This window comes from Egretta garzetta, unplaced genomic scaffold, assembly GCF_000687185.1.
Source record: "Egretta garzetta isolate BGI_Z169 unplaced genomic scaffold, ASM68718v1 scaffold452, whole genome shotgun sequence".
Classification (NCBI taxonomy): domain Eukaryota; kingdom Metazoa; phylum Chordata; class Aves; order Pelecaniformes; family Ardeidae; genus Egretta; species Egretta garzetta.
The window spans coordinates 286,799-304,352 of NW_009258796.1; the positions used below are offsets into that span (position 1 = coordinate 286,799).

At 40.9% G+C, this 17,554-nt stretch overlaps 2 protein-coding genes across 2 annotated transcripts in view; one reads left to right on the top strand and one right to left on the bottom strand.

The window, feature by feature from the left end:
- IFT140 (intraflagellar transport 140) overlaps positions 1-17,554 on the top strand; it is a 78,920-nt gene that overhangs the window by 26,704 nt on the left and 34,662 nt on the right. The window contains exon 17 of the mRNA XM_009649619.2: positions 1,900-2,096. Coding sequence (XP_009647914.2) covers positions 1,900-2,096 — 197 coding nt within the window. The remainder of the gene's footprint in view (positions 1-1,899; positions 2,097-17,554) is intronic.
- Positions 4,311-17,554, bottom strand: part of TMEM204 (transmembrane protein 204) — a 28,353-nt gene continuing 15,109 nt past the window's right edge. Inside the window, exons 2-3 of the mRNA XM_009649618.2 lie at positions 16,922-17,077; positions 4,311-4,555 (exon numbers count right to left, since the gene is read on the bottom strand). Of these exons, the coding sequence (XP_009647913.1) occupies positions 4,311-4,555; positions 16,922-17,077 (401 nt within the window). The remainder of the gene's footprint in view (positions 4,556-16,921; positions 17,078-17,554) is intronic.

Here is a 17,554-nt window from a genome sequence, read left to right on the forward strand (position 1 = left end):
AGGACCAAAGAGAGCAAGAATACTCATATTGCGCTATCACCAAGTGCCAATCTACAAATACCAGGAATGCATGCTTTAACTTCTTAAACTGGAATAGGAATCCAAAATTGTTTGCGTCTTAGGTAAATAATACCATGCATACTGGAAGAAATGAAGCCTGTTACCTACAGATTGGTTTTCTGGTTAAGCTCTGACCTGAGTTTCTTAGTGCCTGTCAATATGATTTGCATTGTTCCCTTCTTGCAGGGGGAGCTTAACAGAGTCTGTTTATTCTACCAAGGCATTTATTTTTGTAAAATTTGCAGGAACTTACTACTAATGAGACTTCTAATCCTCTAGATCTTCTGAATAAGATAGACCAATGTGATCGTGTAAATCTAATTTCATGTCATTCAGGAGCAGTGTTAAACAGGGAAAATGTATCTCGACGTTTTTCTGCTTGATATATTTGGATTCAGAGCAGTGCTTTGCAATTTAGCCCCCTTCCAAGAGGTGACTGTTGTCACTCTTCCTGTGCAGATCTAGCTTTTAGAGTTGCACTCTGTTTTACTTTCCTTTTTCCCTTAATTTGAAAGGTCAAAAGCAATCTGCTGCATTTTCTAATCTTTCTTTTAACGCTTCCCCCCATCGTGCCTCACGCTATTTTACTTTGATATTTATGTCTTTTTTTTTTTTTTTAAAAAAAAAAACTCTGTATGGATTACTGCTGCCCTTAGTTGTTTTTTCGGAGGGGATGTGTCTATAAACCTGTAAGTATCTGCATTATTTTGCTCCTCTTCCTACATTCTCTGCTTTTTTTCTCTTCTCTTTCCATTTTCTTCTGTCAGTAGATTACGGTGTCTTAGTGACTATATTACTTGTTATATAACAATTCGTTTTGGAAGCGTGATTTAGTATATGAACAGTGTCTGCTTTAAATATTGCAAATCAAGCTTATGCAACAAGACTGTTTTGACCAGGTTTCATTCCAGAGCTTCTCCTTATTCATTATGTCTTTCTGTCCTGGTTCCAGAAATTCCCTAATTGTAGTCAAACGCATTTGCACTTTTGATTTCCGTATTTTACTGTATCTAATACTTTCATTGTATAATAACATAATACTATTTTTTTTATTGGCTTCTGTAAACCTTAATATTTAGTTGTCTCATCTAACTATACAATTGGGATAGAGCATATGTGAAATGTGGTGTCCTTCATGACTCACGTGATCTTCCACTGTATTTGCCTTGTGGAAGTTTCCTTGTTACACCCTTGGCAGATCAGTTGGTACTGATGATTGGCTTTATTCTTTTTCTGAATAATGGTTGCATTGCTTTGAGCTGCTTTTCAATGGCTGGTGAAAGTATCACTGGAGCTCCAGAGGCTCCAGAAGTGCCAGTTGTATGGGGAAAGGTTTGAATTTGAGCTTTAGTATTCATAAGCTTCCCATGAAGGCAAGAATAAAAGAATTGGGTCTATGTAGTTAACTTTCAGAACAGACTCCTTTTTGAGAAGAGACTAACCTTAGAGAAATATTTATCTGAAATTTCCAGAAATCTGGGCACTTAAAGTAATAGTTGCTCTTATATTCATAATAATAACAATAATCATAATCTATAGAAAATAATAATTTTGGCTATAATAATAGGAGGCCGCCTCTTCTGTGGTATTCTACCAGTCTCCAAACTATCGCTGACATACTGTGATAGTTCATTATGATATGCTAATCTCTTCTATGACATCCCATATTTTGGGGCATTTTCTAGGAAATTCTGAAACATTGCAACTGTTGTCACTATTGATCATGGCCCTGCAGAAACAGAAAACTTGCACTGCAGTGGAAATAATGTAATTAATTACGCATACAAAGGAGCGACTTCCAACCTACTTGACACCTAAATGATAATGTTCTCATTTTAGCTGGGTGAGGCTGAGAAAGGAGAAGCAGAGTCTGGCTCAATAAGAGTCTCTCAGATGGTTGCGAGAAGACCCATGAGAGATTTCATTGGATTAGGAGACTGTGATAAGACTACCCAGGATGCAATTCTGAACTTCAGCTTCTATCTGACTGCTGGAGACATGGATGAGGCCTTCAAATCCATCAAGCTGATAAAAAGGTATCATAAGTATTTGTATTTCTTTCATTAGAAGTTTGTATGAAGTCTTGATCCTCCTAAATTCTCCTTACATTTTTCCTCTCTCATCTCATTCTCCCTTTCATTTTTAACAAGATGAAATATCTTTATCCTACAGACATTTTAATGTATTCCCTGCTTATTCTTTGTCTTCTAGACATTGCAAGCTCTGTGGATTATTTTTTACTAAATGGGAAAAAATGACTGATAACAAGCAACCTTATTCTGTGCCTGAATGGCAAAAATCTCATGTTATCACTAGAAGAAAGTGAACATTCACAACTTTATTTATACATCTAAAATAATCACAGTAATACTGAGTATTACAAATTTATCGACCACATAGCTGATTTTTAAATTTAAATGTACATTATTATAATATGGATATTGCAATATTAGAAGAAATAATATAATGTCTTTTAAATATTCCAATACTTTATTTTTAAAAAACCCTGCAATTAATCATAGCATATTATTTCTAGAAAATATTTTCCAGAAAGTAATGCAGGCAAACGAATACAAATCTTAGTTGGTTTTTACAAACCTACTGCTAGAAGAAACTCTTTGTCAGCTTTACGGTATTCTACCCTGATAGTCTAGAACAAGGCAGCTGTTCTAGAGCATCAGTCTCTGCAGAGCGTTGCTCACTGTGAACGTGGTGCAGAGCAGCAGTCGGGGCCGAGTTTCTTATTACATCAGAACTGAGTGCAGAACAGAACTCAAGAGCCAGCTTGATGATCACATTTTAACAAAGTGTGGAACATTGTAGTGGGAATAATGATAAAGAAGAAAAGCAGCAGACTCAGCCGGGAGCAACACAACAGTCCTAAAGAATTTGTAACGTTCACAGCTCGTGGTCCTTCAAACCTATCAGTAACCCTGCTCAGAGTAGCATTGTTAGAGTTTTAAAGGTCTGTCATTGCCTCTAGTTCCTGTATCCGAAGTATTTCTGCATAATATTTTTTGATCTGTTGTTTTTCTTCCTGAAAGTATGTGCACATGACTTCTGTGAGCCCTTGTGCTTCTCAGGGTCAGGCTTATAAATGTTATGCCTAATTCCAAAGGCACTACTTACTGTCATTTCATTACCATATTAAGTCACCAGGCAGGCCTTTCTTGAAATTGCATGCTTAAGTCCTGTATCTTTGTCTTTTTCTCCAATTTGGATGCTTGAGTAGCAGTTACATTCTCCAGCATTCACTGTGTTATGTGCCTCTGAGCATTGCTGGGCAGAGCCGCGTGTCCTGTCGTAGCACCCTGATCTGAAAGTGTCACAGCAAATGTTAAAGCAAGCTGGGAAGAAAAGAAATTAATTTGGGCTGAAATATCTGTTCTTAATAATTGTTTCCAATAATGTAAGTTAATGACATCTGTGATTGTTAGGGAGACCAGGTAACCTTCTTCTGTAGATGCTTGCCCTCATGGTAACACTGAAGTGGATTTCTCAGTGACATGTGTGGCCTCTTCTAGCTGCGTACCCTTTTAATTGTTAATGGCATCTCTGTTTACATACAGGATAAACCCAAACCTTTGCCTCAGGATACAAAGAAGCGTCTGAAAAATGCAACTTCATTTTTCTGCATTCCCTTAGTTTACGGTTAGAATGGTTAGAGTTGCTTTTGCTTTTTACTGTCTGGGCTGTGCTGTGGCTGGGGAGCAGGGGTTGCAGCTAATGAGAAGCTCCTTGAAGAGGGGTGGATGGAAGGGCTAAAGATTCATGAAACTTAAACAGCTGTTAATCATCACTAATTCTATGGTGAGTTTTGTGCCTGTTAACTGCAAAGCTATTGTCACTGGTCTCCTATAGTTTTTTACATTATTATTAGGGAGCAGGATAACTTTATGCAGACAGAGAAAATGCGTTTGGTTGCCTTTTTTCTATATTCTCATTGCATATGCTCTGTCTGCTACAGCTGACCCTGCTGAAAGGTAGCTGTGATGCTCTGTCAGGATTCTGACAATCCAACATTCTGTGCTGTACAGCAGAGGAAGAGGGCAATATAATATATATAAAATTATGTGTTTTATACATATGTATATAGATGGAGCCCATCCAAATAATAATTGAGGGCCTCTGCCCACAAGAATGAGCTTTGTGATGTCTTTCAACCCTTAGTTTTTAAATTATAGCATATATTTATAGAAGACAGCTCCACGCAGATCTCAATAGAGATTTTCCCCCTTTCAAGTCCACTTTCAGCATGGTGACTCAACATAGTCGTTTTCCAGGCCACGGCGAAACCGAGCGGTCAGTGTACGGCTGATGACAATGACCCGTGGTGCCATGCAGTCCTCACGCCTGTGAAGGATGTTCCATATGAGAATGGCAGCTGCCAGAGTGGCCAAAAGACAGGCTCCAATGTTCAGATAGCAAGACCAAGAGAGGTTGGTGTATGGTCCGATGCGGTAGAAAGTCACCAATCCGATAACCAGAACAAAACCTGCAAGGAGAATGTGAGAATTATTTTTAATGTGTTATTCTCTTGAATTTCTGTAGTGGCAAGATGCCATAGGCAAACATTCATGAGTCTGTAAAGCCTTTCCATCCCTGTTAAGATGTGCTGTATCTGTTCTTGAAGACCTATTTGGGCATGATGATGTATGCAAAGACTGGGTGCCTGAAATGGAGTCTGGATGTTAAGTTTAAATCTGTTCACTCCGATTTAAATTTCTTACTCCCACTTAGCTGTATTTCACATTGTGTTTTTCCCCATCCTCTTGTCTCACTTATGCAGATGTCCTCTTTCCTATTCATGCTAAATATCTTATGGAAATAATAAAAAAAAAAAAAATGTACAGAAGCTTCAAAAAAAGGGAAGGTGAAATAAATGGGACTTCACAGTCCTACTTTTTCTATGCTGAAAAAAGTGTTATGAGGCAGGAATAATATCATGCTTCCAGAAGCTACCAAAGGCAAGGTTTTCATTCCTTTCCTAACCTTAAGCACAACAGTAAGTTCCCTGAAGGGAAGGCAATATTAGAGTAATAACACTGCACTTGTCTAACATTGCCATACAGATATCAATGTCATTTGCAAAAAAAAGAAAGAAAGAAACGTTTTTCCCCATTCTTTTTGGTAGACACCACTGATAAATAGTCATGTTATTTCAGAGCTGAGGTGGGGTGACTTTTCTACTCATGCAGGAGGTCCACATTAGAACAAGGGGCAGAATCTGTATCCCTTGACTCCTACTTTTTTTGTTACTTTTTTGTCTTTTCCCTGAAGAACGCATCGATTGGCATGCAATTACTTTTCTGCCCTCTGTTTATTGTATTAGTCTCTCTTCCTGTCCCTACTCTCAAATAAAAGTACTTTTCAGCTATTTAAGAGGAGTGATTGATACATGTGATAGATTGAAACAAACACACAGAGAGGCAAATATGCCTCGCTAACCAGAAAAAGGTTTTCTCTTTGTTCTCCTACACATTTCCTTAACCACCACCATAACACCAGAAATACCATTGACCAAAGGCCCCTCCGTGAAGGAAGACTAGAATGAACGAAGGCCCGTAAACACCCAGAGGATTTCTAGATACTGCCTTGCTAAGTTCATGGGCAAGGACAGTCAAGAGCAAGTAAGCCCTAGTGGCTGCATGCTGTTTTCTCAGTTAGCCAAGCTGCTTGCAAGCACTGGTCCCACAGATACATGGAAGTGCTCGAAGATGCTGTGACACCTGGCGCTGGTCTTTGATTTTCCATGAAAGAGCACATCCTGAGTATGCATCGTATCAAATTTCTTTCTAAAAAAAGAGTACTAGTAATGCAGTGAAGGTGGAAAAGACACAGATTATAGGCAGGTAAAAAAATAGAGCAGGGTAATGAAATACAAATAGGAGAAAAAAATCAATCACTACTTCAGTAGGTGTGGCACTTATGCTATCCTGAGTCTCAATAGTGTGAAGGCTGAATCCCCTATACTGCTATAAAAATAGCAATGCATGAGTATTAATTCAGGAGACGTCTGGCGCCTCAGCACTCTTGTGTCTACTTAGAAAGTGGTTTGTAACTCAGTTGCTTGCTACGCCTTCTCCTGCAGTAGCGCTGTCCCACCGATGGCATGTACCAGAAAGGGGTTTGAAGCGAGGCGTCTCTTCCTAAGGATATTTGAGGAGGAAATAGGTTCTTACAGGAGGAGTAGCTCTTTCCTGCTCTTCTGCCACTCTGTGCTAGCCTTTGCTCTGAAAAAAGTCCAACTCACCCTGGATGGCTGTCGAGTCAGTTGTCAGGACAGCAATTAATAACTCCTTGATTGTGTCAGTAAGTCTAGTAGTTATTTAACGGTTCAGCTTAGTTATAAATGAACAACTCCTTTTCATCTGGGAAAAGCGTGGCCACATGGAGCACAGTGATTTAATTGAGTTGCAAAGTCACTGATTTGTCCAATAGTTGTTCACTAGCACTCTCAGGCTGAGCCTGCAGACTTAGGACGCCTTTTTAATGTTAGCCAAGTTGGAGGTGGAATCCCAATACATAGGTGGTCATCTAGCATAATTTCAAGATAATAGAGGTTTGAAAGTTGCTTCTGGACTCCTGTACAAAAAATACTGAGTTATGGTTGAGGTAGAAAAATTGTGAAGTTGTGCTTCTGACAGATTAAGCTTAAATCTTCATTTATTTTTTTTTTTTTTTTAGTAATCACTGTTGGATGACACACTTTATATCAGATTATGCATGCTTTTTGAAATCCTGGTCTCTTGAAGCCAGGCAGGCGTTATCTACATCCTTGGATGGACTGTTGAAGGCAAATCATCTGTCTCTGAAGGAGTTAATTTTTCTGCGTGTCCATGCACTTAGCTTATCACCACGTGGAAGTGGAAATGTTCTCTCCCTGTGCATTCAGAATCCTCACCGAAGTTTGCAAATGTTTTTTCAGCATTCACAGAACACTACTTTTGTCCCCAAAGCCACAGTTAATTGTGCTCTTCCTTTTCTGTGATGTTTCCTTGAATTGCTTTTGAATTCTCATGACTTTGCTGTTTGGTGTTATCTGGGTCCTATATGACTTTCATCTATTTCTCTATTGTTAGCAGGAACAGCATAGAAGACGATTGCAGCAGAACTAGGAAACCAAATAGTTTTCCCTCACTGGCAGTGTCATTCTGAGTTCAGCTTGTCCTGAGGCACATGGTAGAGAAGAGAGGGGCAGATCAGATCCTATACTGTGGAATACATCAGGTTTTTTAAACTCTCCTCTGAGATGACTCTGTTCCCCGTTAGTGGAACCAAGACACTAAAAATTCTGTTCTCCTGAGTTTTGTTTTGTATCTCAGGGCTTTGGGAGCAGAGCGTGCCAGCTGTAAGGTGTTTATAGAGAATGTATATCTCTACAGTTACATTTGAGGTCTTGTGTTCTCACGATACAGGTTAACACTGATAGTGCTTTGCTCTTCCACAGTTTGTAGTCTGCTTTTCAAAGGATGACAGATGCCAGTTTTCTCATAAACCTAGGAAATGGAGAGAAAGGGAGGTTGCTTGCACCTCCTGCGACCAAGTTGTGGACCTGTTTCTTTTCCTTCTGGTTTAAAATTCACAGGAAGGAGGGTACTGAGGTAGAAATCAAGATACCCATCTTACTGATGTCTGGCACATGATAAGATGTTGTGTGGTCAGTTTTCCTTTTCGAGTTTTCCTTTCAGAACTCTTTTCCAGTTCACAAGGAATCCAAAAAGGATTGAATAAATTAAAAAAATGTTTGAAGCAAATAATAAAACCTTAAGCAGGAAGAACTTTGAACCAAAGTTGGTTTTAACCAGTAACCTCTTACAGGTGCCTCTAAGGGACAGTTACAAATATTAGCAACAGTCCGCTTTATGCTTGTTTGAGTTTCTCTTGGCAGAGGGAGCTAGGTCAGGAACACCACTCACACAGAGTAACCCTGATGCTGCGTTGTGTCTTGCAGCTTAACTTCCAGTTACTGAATTGTGACTGGTGCTTTCCCACTGTAGGTTTTCAGGTATTTACCATTAATCTCTAGTTTAGAGAAGTAACGGATGATCAGCACTTCCAGTTTCCGTGCTGAAAGCCAGGTCTGCGTGTGCTGGGGAAAGCCTTTAGAGGGATGTAATCCCCCGGGCGTGTGTTTTGCCTCATTCTTTGCTCACTTGGGCAAGGCAAGCAGTGGTGGGCTATACACATTCTTTTATGGCACAGTAGAAGTAAATAAATGCTGTAGGAATATTTTTAATATTTAAACTATTTTCTAAACACCTGGTTTTTAATTAAATTACTTAGCTTTTTCTTTCTTGCTTATGTATCCCTTATGGCCAATTACTGCTCTAAATGGCTACACCTCTCCATGCTTGACCGGCCACCTTCATGAGCTCCTTTCCATCTGATGGAGAAATTATCCACCAGGAAAAAGCTTCCTTACAGGTAGCAAAATAAAACTACTTATGCTAGCAAGACTATTTCCCTTCGCAGGCCCTTTGCCTGAGCCCTGATCAGGTGAGCAGCCTGATGCAAGGGGCTTTCTCTCATTGTGTGCCAGTGCCTGAGCAGGGTGCAGCGGGGTGTGGGGGAAGCGGGAGATGACGGGTGTGACAGCTCCCCGGCTGGACAGGTAGCAGGAGTGAGTCACTGCAGCTCCTGGGGCCTGTTTAGAATACTTTGCTGCAGGCTGGACAGGAACTGCCTTTAAGAAGAGAGAAGAACATGACAGGGGTGGGAGAGTTGGAAGCGTGCTAGTGTAGAGTTTCCACAATTAGTTTTACAGTTCTGCCACTGTGAGCTCCAGAATAAAAATGATGCTGCAAACATTATTTTCCAGCGTTCTTATTTCATATCAGCCTGACCTGATACGGGATTTTAAATGTAGGAAATCAAGAGCAAAGGGCGAAGAAATCGCACTGGTCCAAAAAGACTGAGTTTGCATAGGATGACAAATGTCGATGAATGCTGCTTTCGTAAAAACGTTGTGTGAAAACCCCCAGAGTTTGCTTGGAGAGATTTTGTTTGTAATAATTTAATCAAAATTAGACTCCTTGAAGTGAAGCATTCCAATGTGCTGCTTATGTTTTCCTTGTCCTTAGAGTGGTCTTGTACAACAGCGAAGAATTAAGATGGAACATTTAGCAGCAAGTCTGTTCTCTACTTGACTGGGCAAATACATTCCGTTCACTTCTTTGTGCCAGCCTGGCCCTTCTCCCTCAGTAGCTCCTCTTTCTTAGGGAGAGTAGACTTTTTAATTTTGGGGGTTTTTTATTCCTGTGTTATACAGATGTACCTGAGAGGTGGTGTCTTCCTAGTTTGGATGAAACCTTGTGAATAATGATGTGTGTACCCTGTGGTTACAAATCCAAGCGTACGGATGCAATAATACTCAGTTTCTGTAAGGGGGAAGAATGGTACTGAAGTTTGACTAAAGTTTTATTCTTACCAACAGAGCTGAAGCACAGCTATTTGCATCATACTGGTATCTCCTGTTCTGCTTACTGCCTTTACTGCGTGTGTTATTAGCATTAGGAAACCTTTGACAACAGTGTAATTTGTTGCCTTTGAATATTGTTAAATATTCAATTAGTGTATCATTTATGTGAGGATTTAGTGTAGGAAAATGGTGCTGGAATTCTACAGATGGTTGCGTAAGATGGGTATAACACAGGTGTTTATATAAATATACCAATGCAGAATTTGGCTCTGTATTTGGAACAGTTAGAAGTATGCCTATAAATATTAACCTAGTATTAAGAATAGCTTCTGTCTCCGTGACTAAAACTGACTGTGGTGACTTTCACTTTTTAGGCAGATAGTTGTGACGCTGAGCAACACTGTCTGAGTTTGCTTTCGGTATTCCGGTAAAATACCTGGAGGAAGACAGTTGGTTTCCCAGACTATTTCCTGTAGGTAACTCCACTAAAAAACCCCTGAAAATTGCTCTACTTGCTATCAGTCGTCTTGATCTCTTAATTTACAATACAGTTTGAGGAGGGCTGCAGGTGGGAAATATTTCTTTAAATTTAGTTATGAAAATATTGAGCATTTTCATCTGGTTTTCATTTCTGTTTTGTAGCAATGACAAGACTTTTAGACGCATGGCTGAATTTCCCTGAATTAACTTCATTATGTACGTCAGTCAAGCTCAGATTTTATTGTGTATTGTCTAAAGTCTGCACAGAGGCCACATCTTTACTAAAAACCCTGATGCGATTACTTAAAGTACTTTATTTTCCCATAGAGCTGCTGTTTATCTCTAGTTGTTTCCCATCCGTAGCAAAACAAGCCTGGATGGGGGAGCTTTTCCGCTGGGGAAGGAAACAGATAACAAATTCACTAGGAAGACTTTTGGTTGGGACAGTATTGACTGAGTGGGGGTGGGTTGGGAGAATGTTACTTTTTGAACTTACATTTCAGATCTGCATCCTGAATTTCCTGTTTGACTGTAGCTGGCTGCAAGCCAGCTACAGATTTTTAGCATTTTAAAAGAACTCTCAGTCACTCTTTTACTTCTGTGATAGGGGTTTTTTATTCAGACACCCCTTGATTTGCATTCCTCCTTTTTATTAGTACATTGATAGTACAGTTAAAGAAAACCATACTACGTTTTTTCTGGGTCAGTAGAAAGTCTACATTGGGAGTTACAATCCTCCTTGTGACAGCTTGTCCTATAGGATGGCTTTTGCTGCCAGGAAGAGGGAGAAGGAGGAAAATAGAGCAGCCAGGCTGTTGTTCAGAATTTACAACCCACGCTTGTGCAGCAAAACTGCAAACAGGGAGAGCAAATTTTTCACCCCCCTTCTCTGTGTACCCTGTAACCATTAACCGGGAATGATTTAGCTGCAGTGGGTCATAAGCCTGAATACACTGCTTGTATTTATCAAAGTGAGATAGATTCCCACAGTGTGATTGCTGTAGGACTTACATAAAGAATTAATCAATTAACACCTTTTCCTGTGTCAGCTTGGCACGAGAGAATTGTTGGAGTGCAAGGCAAACCTGGAGCTTCCGTAATACTTGTGTGCTCTTCGTTGCAGCACCAGGCTGAGAGCTGTAGGTCTTGCTTTGGTTTATAATGCCACAGAGGCTAGTGGCCTTTGAGTTTTCAGTTGTATATTGTCGAGTACAATAAAAACTCCCTTCTAAGGATTTTGTTAGAAGGTAACATCTTTAGCATTAAACAAGTTACAAGTAGCACAGCTTCTCAGGGGCAGGAAGACCCTCTTGTCCTTCACTTCACCACTGAATTGAAATGGCTTTCCACTTGTGGTGTTCTTGAGTTTGTCTTTGAGTTTGTCCCTCTTTGTCTTTAACCTGATGAGGTTGGGAGATTCAGTCAGCGTAAGGCAGTGACTTCTACCTTACGTTGGTTGGAAACCTTCAAAAGGAGGTGCAGACCACTGTTTAACACGTTCAGGTTTACTGACAGTAAACTTGCTGTTCTTGGTTACCTTTTGGAGGTTTCCTCAGAAATTATGCCAGTCTTTGAAGCGAAGGTTGAAAAGCATTCTCTGTGAGTTAGACATAATTCCTGTTGGGCAGCTGTTTAAATAAGGATAAATGTTTGGACTTTCATACTGAAAGCCAGCTGCAAATATTGCTTGGCATGTCGGATTCAGAGGCAGCTGGAGTCAGTGAAAACTCCGCTTTTGATCGCAGTAAGCTTCGTATCAGACACAGGTAAGAGCTCCTGTCGGCCTGAGCAAAAGCAACTTGTGCAGGGAAGCAGCAGTCATTGACAAGTGATCCTCCTGGAAGTTTCAGTGGTCGTCTTCTGCTTCCGTTTTCCAAGTGCTCTGTTCATCCTCTGGTGCATCAAAGGGGAAGAGTGGCCTAACTGTGGATCTAGCTAGGCAACTCAGTTTGGAACTGTTTTAGGAGACATATATATATATATTTATATATATACAATATGCATGCTCATAAGCAATAAAGTGAGTATTTGGGTTGAAGAACTTCTCATTTCACATGCTTCTTTCTGCATTACTGCATTATTTCTAATGCTATGTCTGTCATAAAACATGTTCCTTACACTTGCACAGCCAAATGATATTTATCTGGTAATATATTTGTTACCATATTTCTAATCGGGATACATGCCCTCGATATTGAGATGCTACAACAAATCACCTGCTATTTGTATCAGAATTTAGACATGAAGAATACAGGCAGATCTCTCTGCTGCAGTTACACCCGTCGAAGAGTTCAACACGCTTCTTGTGAGCTGCTGCACCTTCCCAGTTTACTGGTTCCATTGCTTATGTGAACTATTTTAGTCAAAATAAGTGAGATCAGCTTCCATGTTTTAAGATCCTTGCAAATGCCGTTCATTTTGCAAATGTGTGAAAACAAAATCATTTTATTGTGAGGTTTGCAGTCCACATAAAGAATGCACAAGTTTGGTGCTGAGGTGACATAAAATGAGAAATACATTTAGCGCAAATCAAGCAGTCAAGGTTTCTCTTTTTGTTATGACTTTTAGATTATTTACAGTGTCTCGTTTATTTGCTTCCTTTTCAGGAAGTATTAGGTTTACAGCTCCATAGATTTCATCTTAGAACAGATCTGGCTTGAGGGTGTTGTGAAGGAAAAAGGTGGAAGGAAGTAATACAGAAATCAGGATCGCGTTACTATTGTGAATATCTTCAGCTATGTTCTCCAGTGTCTGCTTTCCTGGTCTGTTCTGCATTAAGATTTTCTGGGTATCAGCCAATCTAAATCTCTAGTACCCTGAAAGGAGAGAAGGTGAATGGTCTAATAATTGATTTAGGTTTAATAGCACAGAGATGAGAGTATGCGAGAACTCAGATTTCCTGTGATGCGTTAGGGGTCTGGAGTGAAATACACCGTCAGCAGAAAAACACAGTAGGAAAAGCTGGAATGCGATGTTTGAAATCCAAGAGAGAAAGGGGAGATTGTAGTTTCTTCGTCTGTAAATGTCAAGCTAAGTAGGAACACAAAACTTCTTAATCTTCAGGATACTATGTATTAAAAGTAATTTAATGCTGAAAATGGATTGGCAAGAATATTAATCATTATAATTCAGGTTTATTCCAATCTTGGACTTTCAGAAACTAGGATGAGACCTAATGTAAGGGATATTTTATCCCAGATTTTCACCATTATGTTTCTAATGTTTCACTCTAAAGTCTGATAATCACTCTAAAGTCTGATAATCACCACTGTACGAGATCGCAGACTCAGCTGGAGGCCCTCGAGGTCGGATCCAGTCTGGCAGGCCACTGCTTGTGGTAGTTCAGTGTTCTCTGAAGTGCTCTTCATTCCCTATCCTGTTAGCATGGATTTCCCTTTCCAGCTGCTCTTCTCTCAGCTCTGTTATCCATCCTATATTCAGCACATGGAGTTTTTAACAGTTCCTTGGAAAAAAACAGAAACCCCAAAACCCTCTAGAGGGCCATTTCTGAGTGTTGACACACAATTCCATGTACAGCACTGGTTCCATTTTCACCACATGCCTTTTCCAAAGCAAACAGCTCGCTTTCCTGTTAACTGGGAGGTGTGAGGTTGCGGAGTTTTGGAGCTGTGTGAATCCCGTCGCTGTCCCAGGAGCAATGCTGTTTCCTCTCTTCTTTCCTTCCTCTTTGCTTCCTGGGGCTTTATTTGCTGTCAGAGGTCCATCCTTTTTGAATGACCATCAGATGCTCATGCAGGTGGCAGAAGTGAAAAAGCGGTGGAGCCTGGAGTCACCGCAAGCTCTAGTGGGATCAGAGGTGGTTGATTGAGCTTGTGATGGGGTTTGGGAGACGATACTCAGTACACTTAGTTTTCTAGAACAAAAAGAACTTCTGCTCAGACCTCAGGAAGCTGTAATGAAGCCCACACTCAGTGTTTCAGTGGGTAAACTCTGACTAAAAATAAGTAAATTATAGGTTGACTTTGTGATTCTGAGCCATAATACTCAGGCCTTCCTCCGTAATATTAGATTTCATTCTAACAGTCATCACTGCGGTTCTCTTCAGCGCTTGTTGGCTTATTCCAGGATCAAAGTTAGAGATCAAACAGAAGTTGGAATTAGAGGGGACATGATTCAAGAGCATTTTTTCTGAAATTATTGACAGGACGAGCAATTGCAGAACAATTCTCCAGATAATTTGGATTTTGAAAAGGAAAAAAAGGGAGGTGGGTGCTTGTGTTTTCAGTGACGTATTTGAAGGTGCAATGAATAGAAATTACCCAGCCAGTAATATCTGAAGAGCTATTTAATAAGATCCAAGCGTGTATATTCTTAGATATTGTTTGCTCTTCTCACGTAAATGATCTCTCTGGCCTAAAGTATGTTGGCTTTAACTCTTAAAATGAAGTAGGGGAGAGCTTCCCAATGGTTTCTTTTGGGCTATTTTGTGTGGAAAAGTGCTTTTAAATACAAGCTTTGTATCCACTATTCTGATGCTTTTGGCTAATATTGCTACTTTACTTTGAAGATAGATGCGAGGTTGCCATTTTGGAGTGGAGGCTCAGAGGCTGAGCATCACCTGTGGCTTTACAGCATCAGGGGTGGCCGCTTTCCTCCCCTTCAGTCTTGGTCTCCGGGTGTCGCAGCGGCCCTTCCTCAGAGCAGCGGGGATGCTGGAGTTGCTCACGGTTGGCACACGTGTTTTGTCTGATACCACAGACACTGCAGCCATAATGCAGAAAATGTCGTCACCTGGGCCCAACTGGGGCATTTGGCGGATGGGGCTGATTTCTGTGGCCGGTTTGAGTGGCTCATCGTTACAGAGCGCACGTTGGGCTCTGTGAAAGAGGAAGCAGCCTCTCTGCGCAGTGCAGGCTGCACTGGGAACCGCCTGTCCTGTGGGCACAGACCCTTGGTTGCCCAGGCAGTCAGCAGGTGATGTGCCACTGTCCTGGAAGGCTCAGGAGGTCTCCAAGAGGTCTGGTTTTTACCGGGTTAATAGCAGATACGGTGACTCCTTTTTTCAAAGGTATATGTTCCAGGAGGGTTCAGCTGGTTGTTCTGGACATAGGGAAGGAATTTGTTTAAACATAAAGCTTTCATTAAGATAAGGAGGTGTAAAATGAGTATCATGTTACTGACTACAGGGCAAAAAACCATGTGATGGCGAAGGAGAGCGTGGCATAACTGCGAAGGAGGATGGGGAAGGGGGGCAGGGATAGCCACCAAAGCCACTGCATTGGTTCTGCAGATGGGAGACCTTTGATTCATAGAGCGCAATGCTTGTCCGTAAGGAGCTGCCAGATCCATCTCTTCACACCTTTTGAACACAGGCAGGCAGATGAACTCCTCGATTCAACAGCTTCTTCAGCCATTCTCATTAGTGCTTTGTTAATCATCCTGACTCTGGCTTTCCTCTCCTCTCCCTTCCCAGCACTGGGGATTTCAAGGTTCAGCTTGCATAACAGGTAATAGCAGGCATTTCCTCCTCCTGTGTCGGGATATCCTGGCGCCCTTCAGTCTCTCTCTGACTGTGTTTAAAACAGACTCCAGCACAGGAAAAAAAAAAAAAGGGAAAAAAAAAAAAAAAAAGCCCAGTCTATAATTAGCAGCCTTGATAGAAGAAAGGCACACGGCTGTCCACTGTGCTGTTTGTCAATGAAACAACACATCTAAACAGGGCCAGAATGCATTTCCTCTCTGGGAAAAACAGACTTGTCGCGTTTTGGGGAGGATGGGAGGGAGTTGGGAGTAAAGCAGGCATCACCCGATGGTCAGGGAGAGCAATTCAGAAGGCATCCAGGGTTACAGAGACCATGGTGTACGTGAAGAGGCTGTAGGGAGGTCTTGTTACGGCAAGGCTATGCATGTGTCTCTTCATAGCACTGACTGGTGCTTGAGGGTCTCGCTGCACTGGGAAGCTGGATCGGATGCTTTGAAAGTTAGAGAACCTCTGCAGTCTCCTCCTCCTGTTGGGAGTTCAGGTTCATCATCCTTAACGGGTGTTTGTTGCTGTGAGGAGCTTATTTAAATGGTCTGGGCTAGATTCTGGTCTTGCAGCAGTGTAAACCTGAGGTCTCAGTAGGTTTACACCATTCTAAATATTCTGAGTTTTTAAAGTTGAAATTAAGATTTAAAGTAAAATGGTGTTACTTTATTATAACATGTTTACATTAATAATAATGATAGATTTTTTCATCTGATCTTGTAAGCAGCCTGAATGTTACACTGCATTAATGACAGTTTCATGCATGGGTGTTTTATAGGATTGGACTCTTGGTGTAATGAACACTGAGTGACTTGTTTTATGTAGCAAAAGTAGTATTGGAAAATGTTTACAGTTTGCTGCCACTGCTGTCAATACAGAATTGTGATAAAACCATTTCATCCTTTCCCCGTTCATGGCTGTATAAAGTCTGTGTCCATGAGAATTACTGTGGGAATTTTATTTATAGCAGTGTTATGAATTTACTTCAGATTTCTTTGCTGGAGTGCAGATGTATCTGCCAAAATCCAGCTGATGGCCATTGAGTAAAACTCACGTAGCTGAAAGCAAATAGTCATGCAAGCAGCACTTCAAAAATTTGCTCAGCTGTTCTGTTCTGATTTCAGACCGTTCCTTTGGTGTATTTTGTCCTACTAAATTGTGGGATCGCATTGCATCCAGTTCATTTCTCTCATGTTTGCCTTCCTGGTTTCATAGGAAATAATAAAGGCTTGTTTTCCTTGGTTGGCAGAAGACTCATTCTGATATATCCAAGATAAAAGCCTCTGTTCATGTACTGCAGAATCTCATGGGGAGAGCTTTTAAGAGACAATGAACTTACTTTTAGATTTACGTCTTTTTGCTGTTCTTTGTCACTTGAAAGATTTTTTTTTTTAATGAAGACAGACACTCTTTTCCACCTGGATTTAATAGGGACGAAGTATTTTTCGATCAGTAAAAAGAAGCGGACTTACTGGCAAGTTGGAACACGGCAGCTATGGCCTCCTCCCACCACTGGGTATCCTGGGAAATGATGGGTAGCTCCATCAGGCCCAGGACAAAGATGAGCTGGCCAGCAGTCAGAGCAACAGTGGCGATGAGGTTACAAGCACGCATCATGTCAAACTGCACTGGGGAAACGTAAGAAGTAAGCATAAAGTTAAAATTATATACAATTGGGAAAAAGAAAATCCTGGCTGAGCAGGCATGTAAAATCTGTCAGTCCACAGAAAATGATTCTCAGACACTGTTCCTGCTCCCAGCAGTCCCCTGCTCAACTGCATTCCCTGTGGTCTGACTAGGAAAAGATTTGCTGTAGGACGTGTACTGAACCTTCCCTTTAGTTATACAGCATGCTATATACATATATATATATATATGCCTTCAGTGCAGAACAGTCCTGCGTGAAACAAGCAGCTAATTTCTGGGGATGGCCCTAGAGGTGCTGGACTTTTGCCCTGTGGAGATAGCGCCTGGTAGCCAGAACTGTTTGGGGCAGAAATGGTGTTTGTTTTGCATGTGTGTGGCACTGACTGAAATGGAAACTTAGTTCATAAATAGGTTTTCAAGGCCCTAAAATAATAATATTCCAGAGACAAACCTTTAAC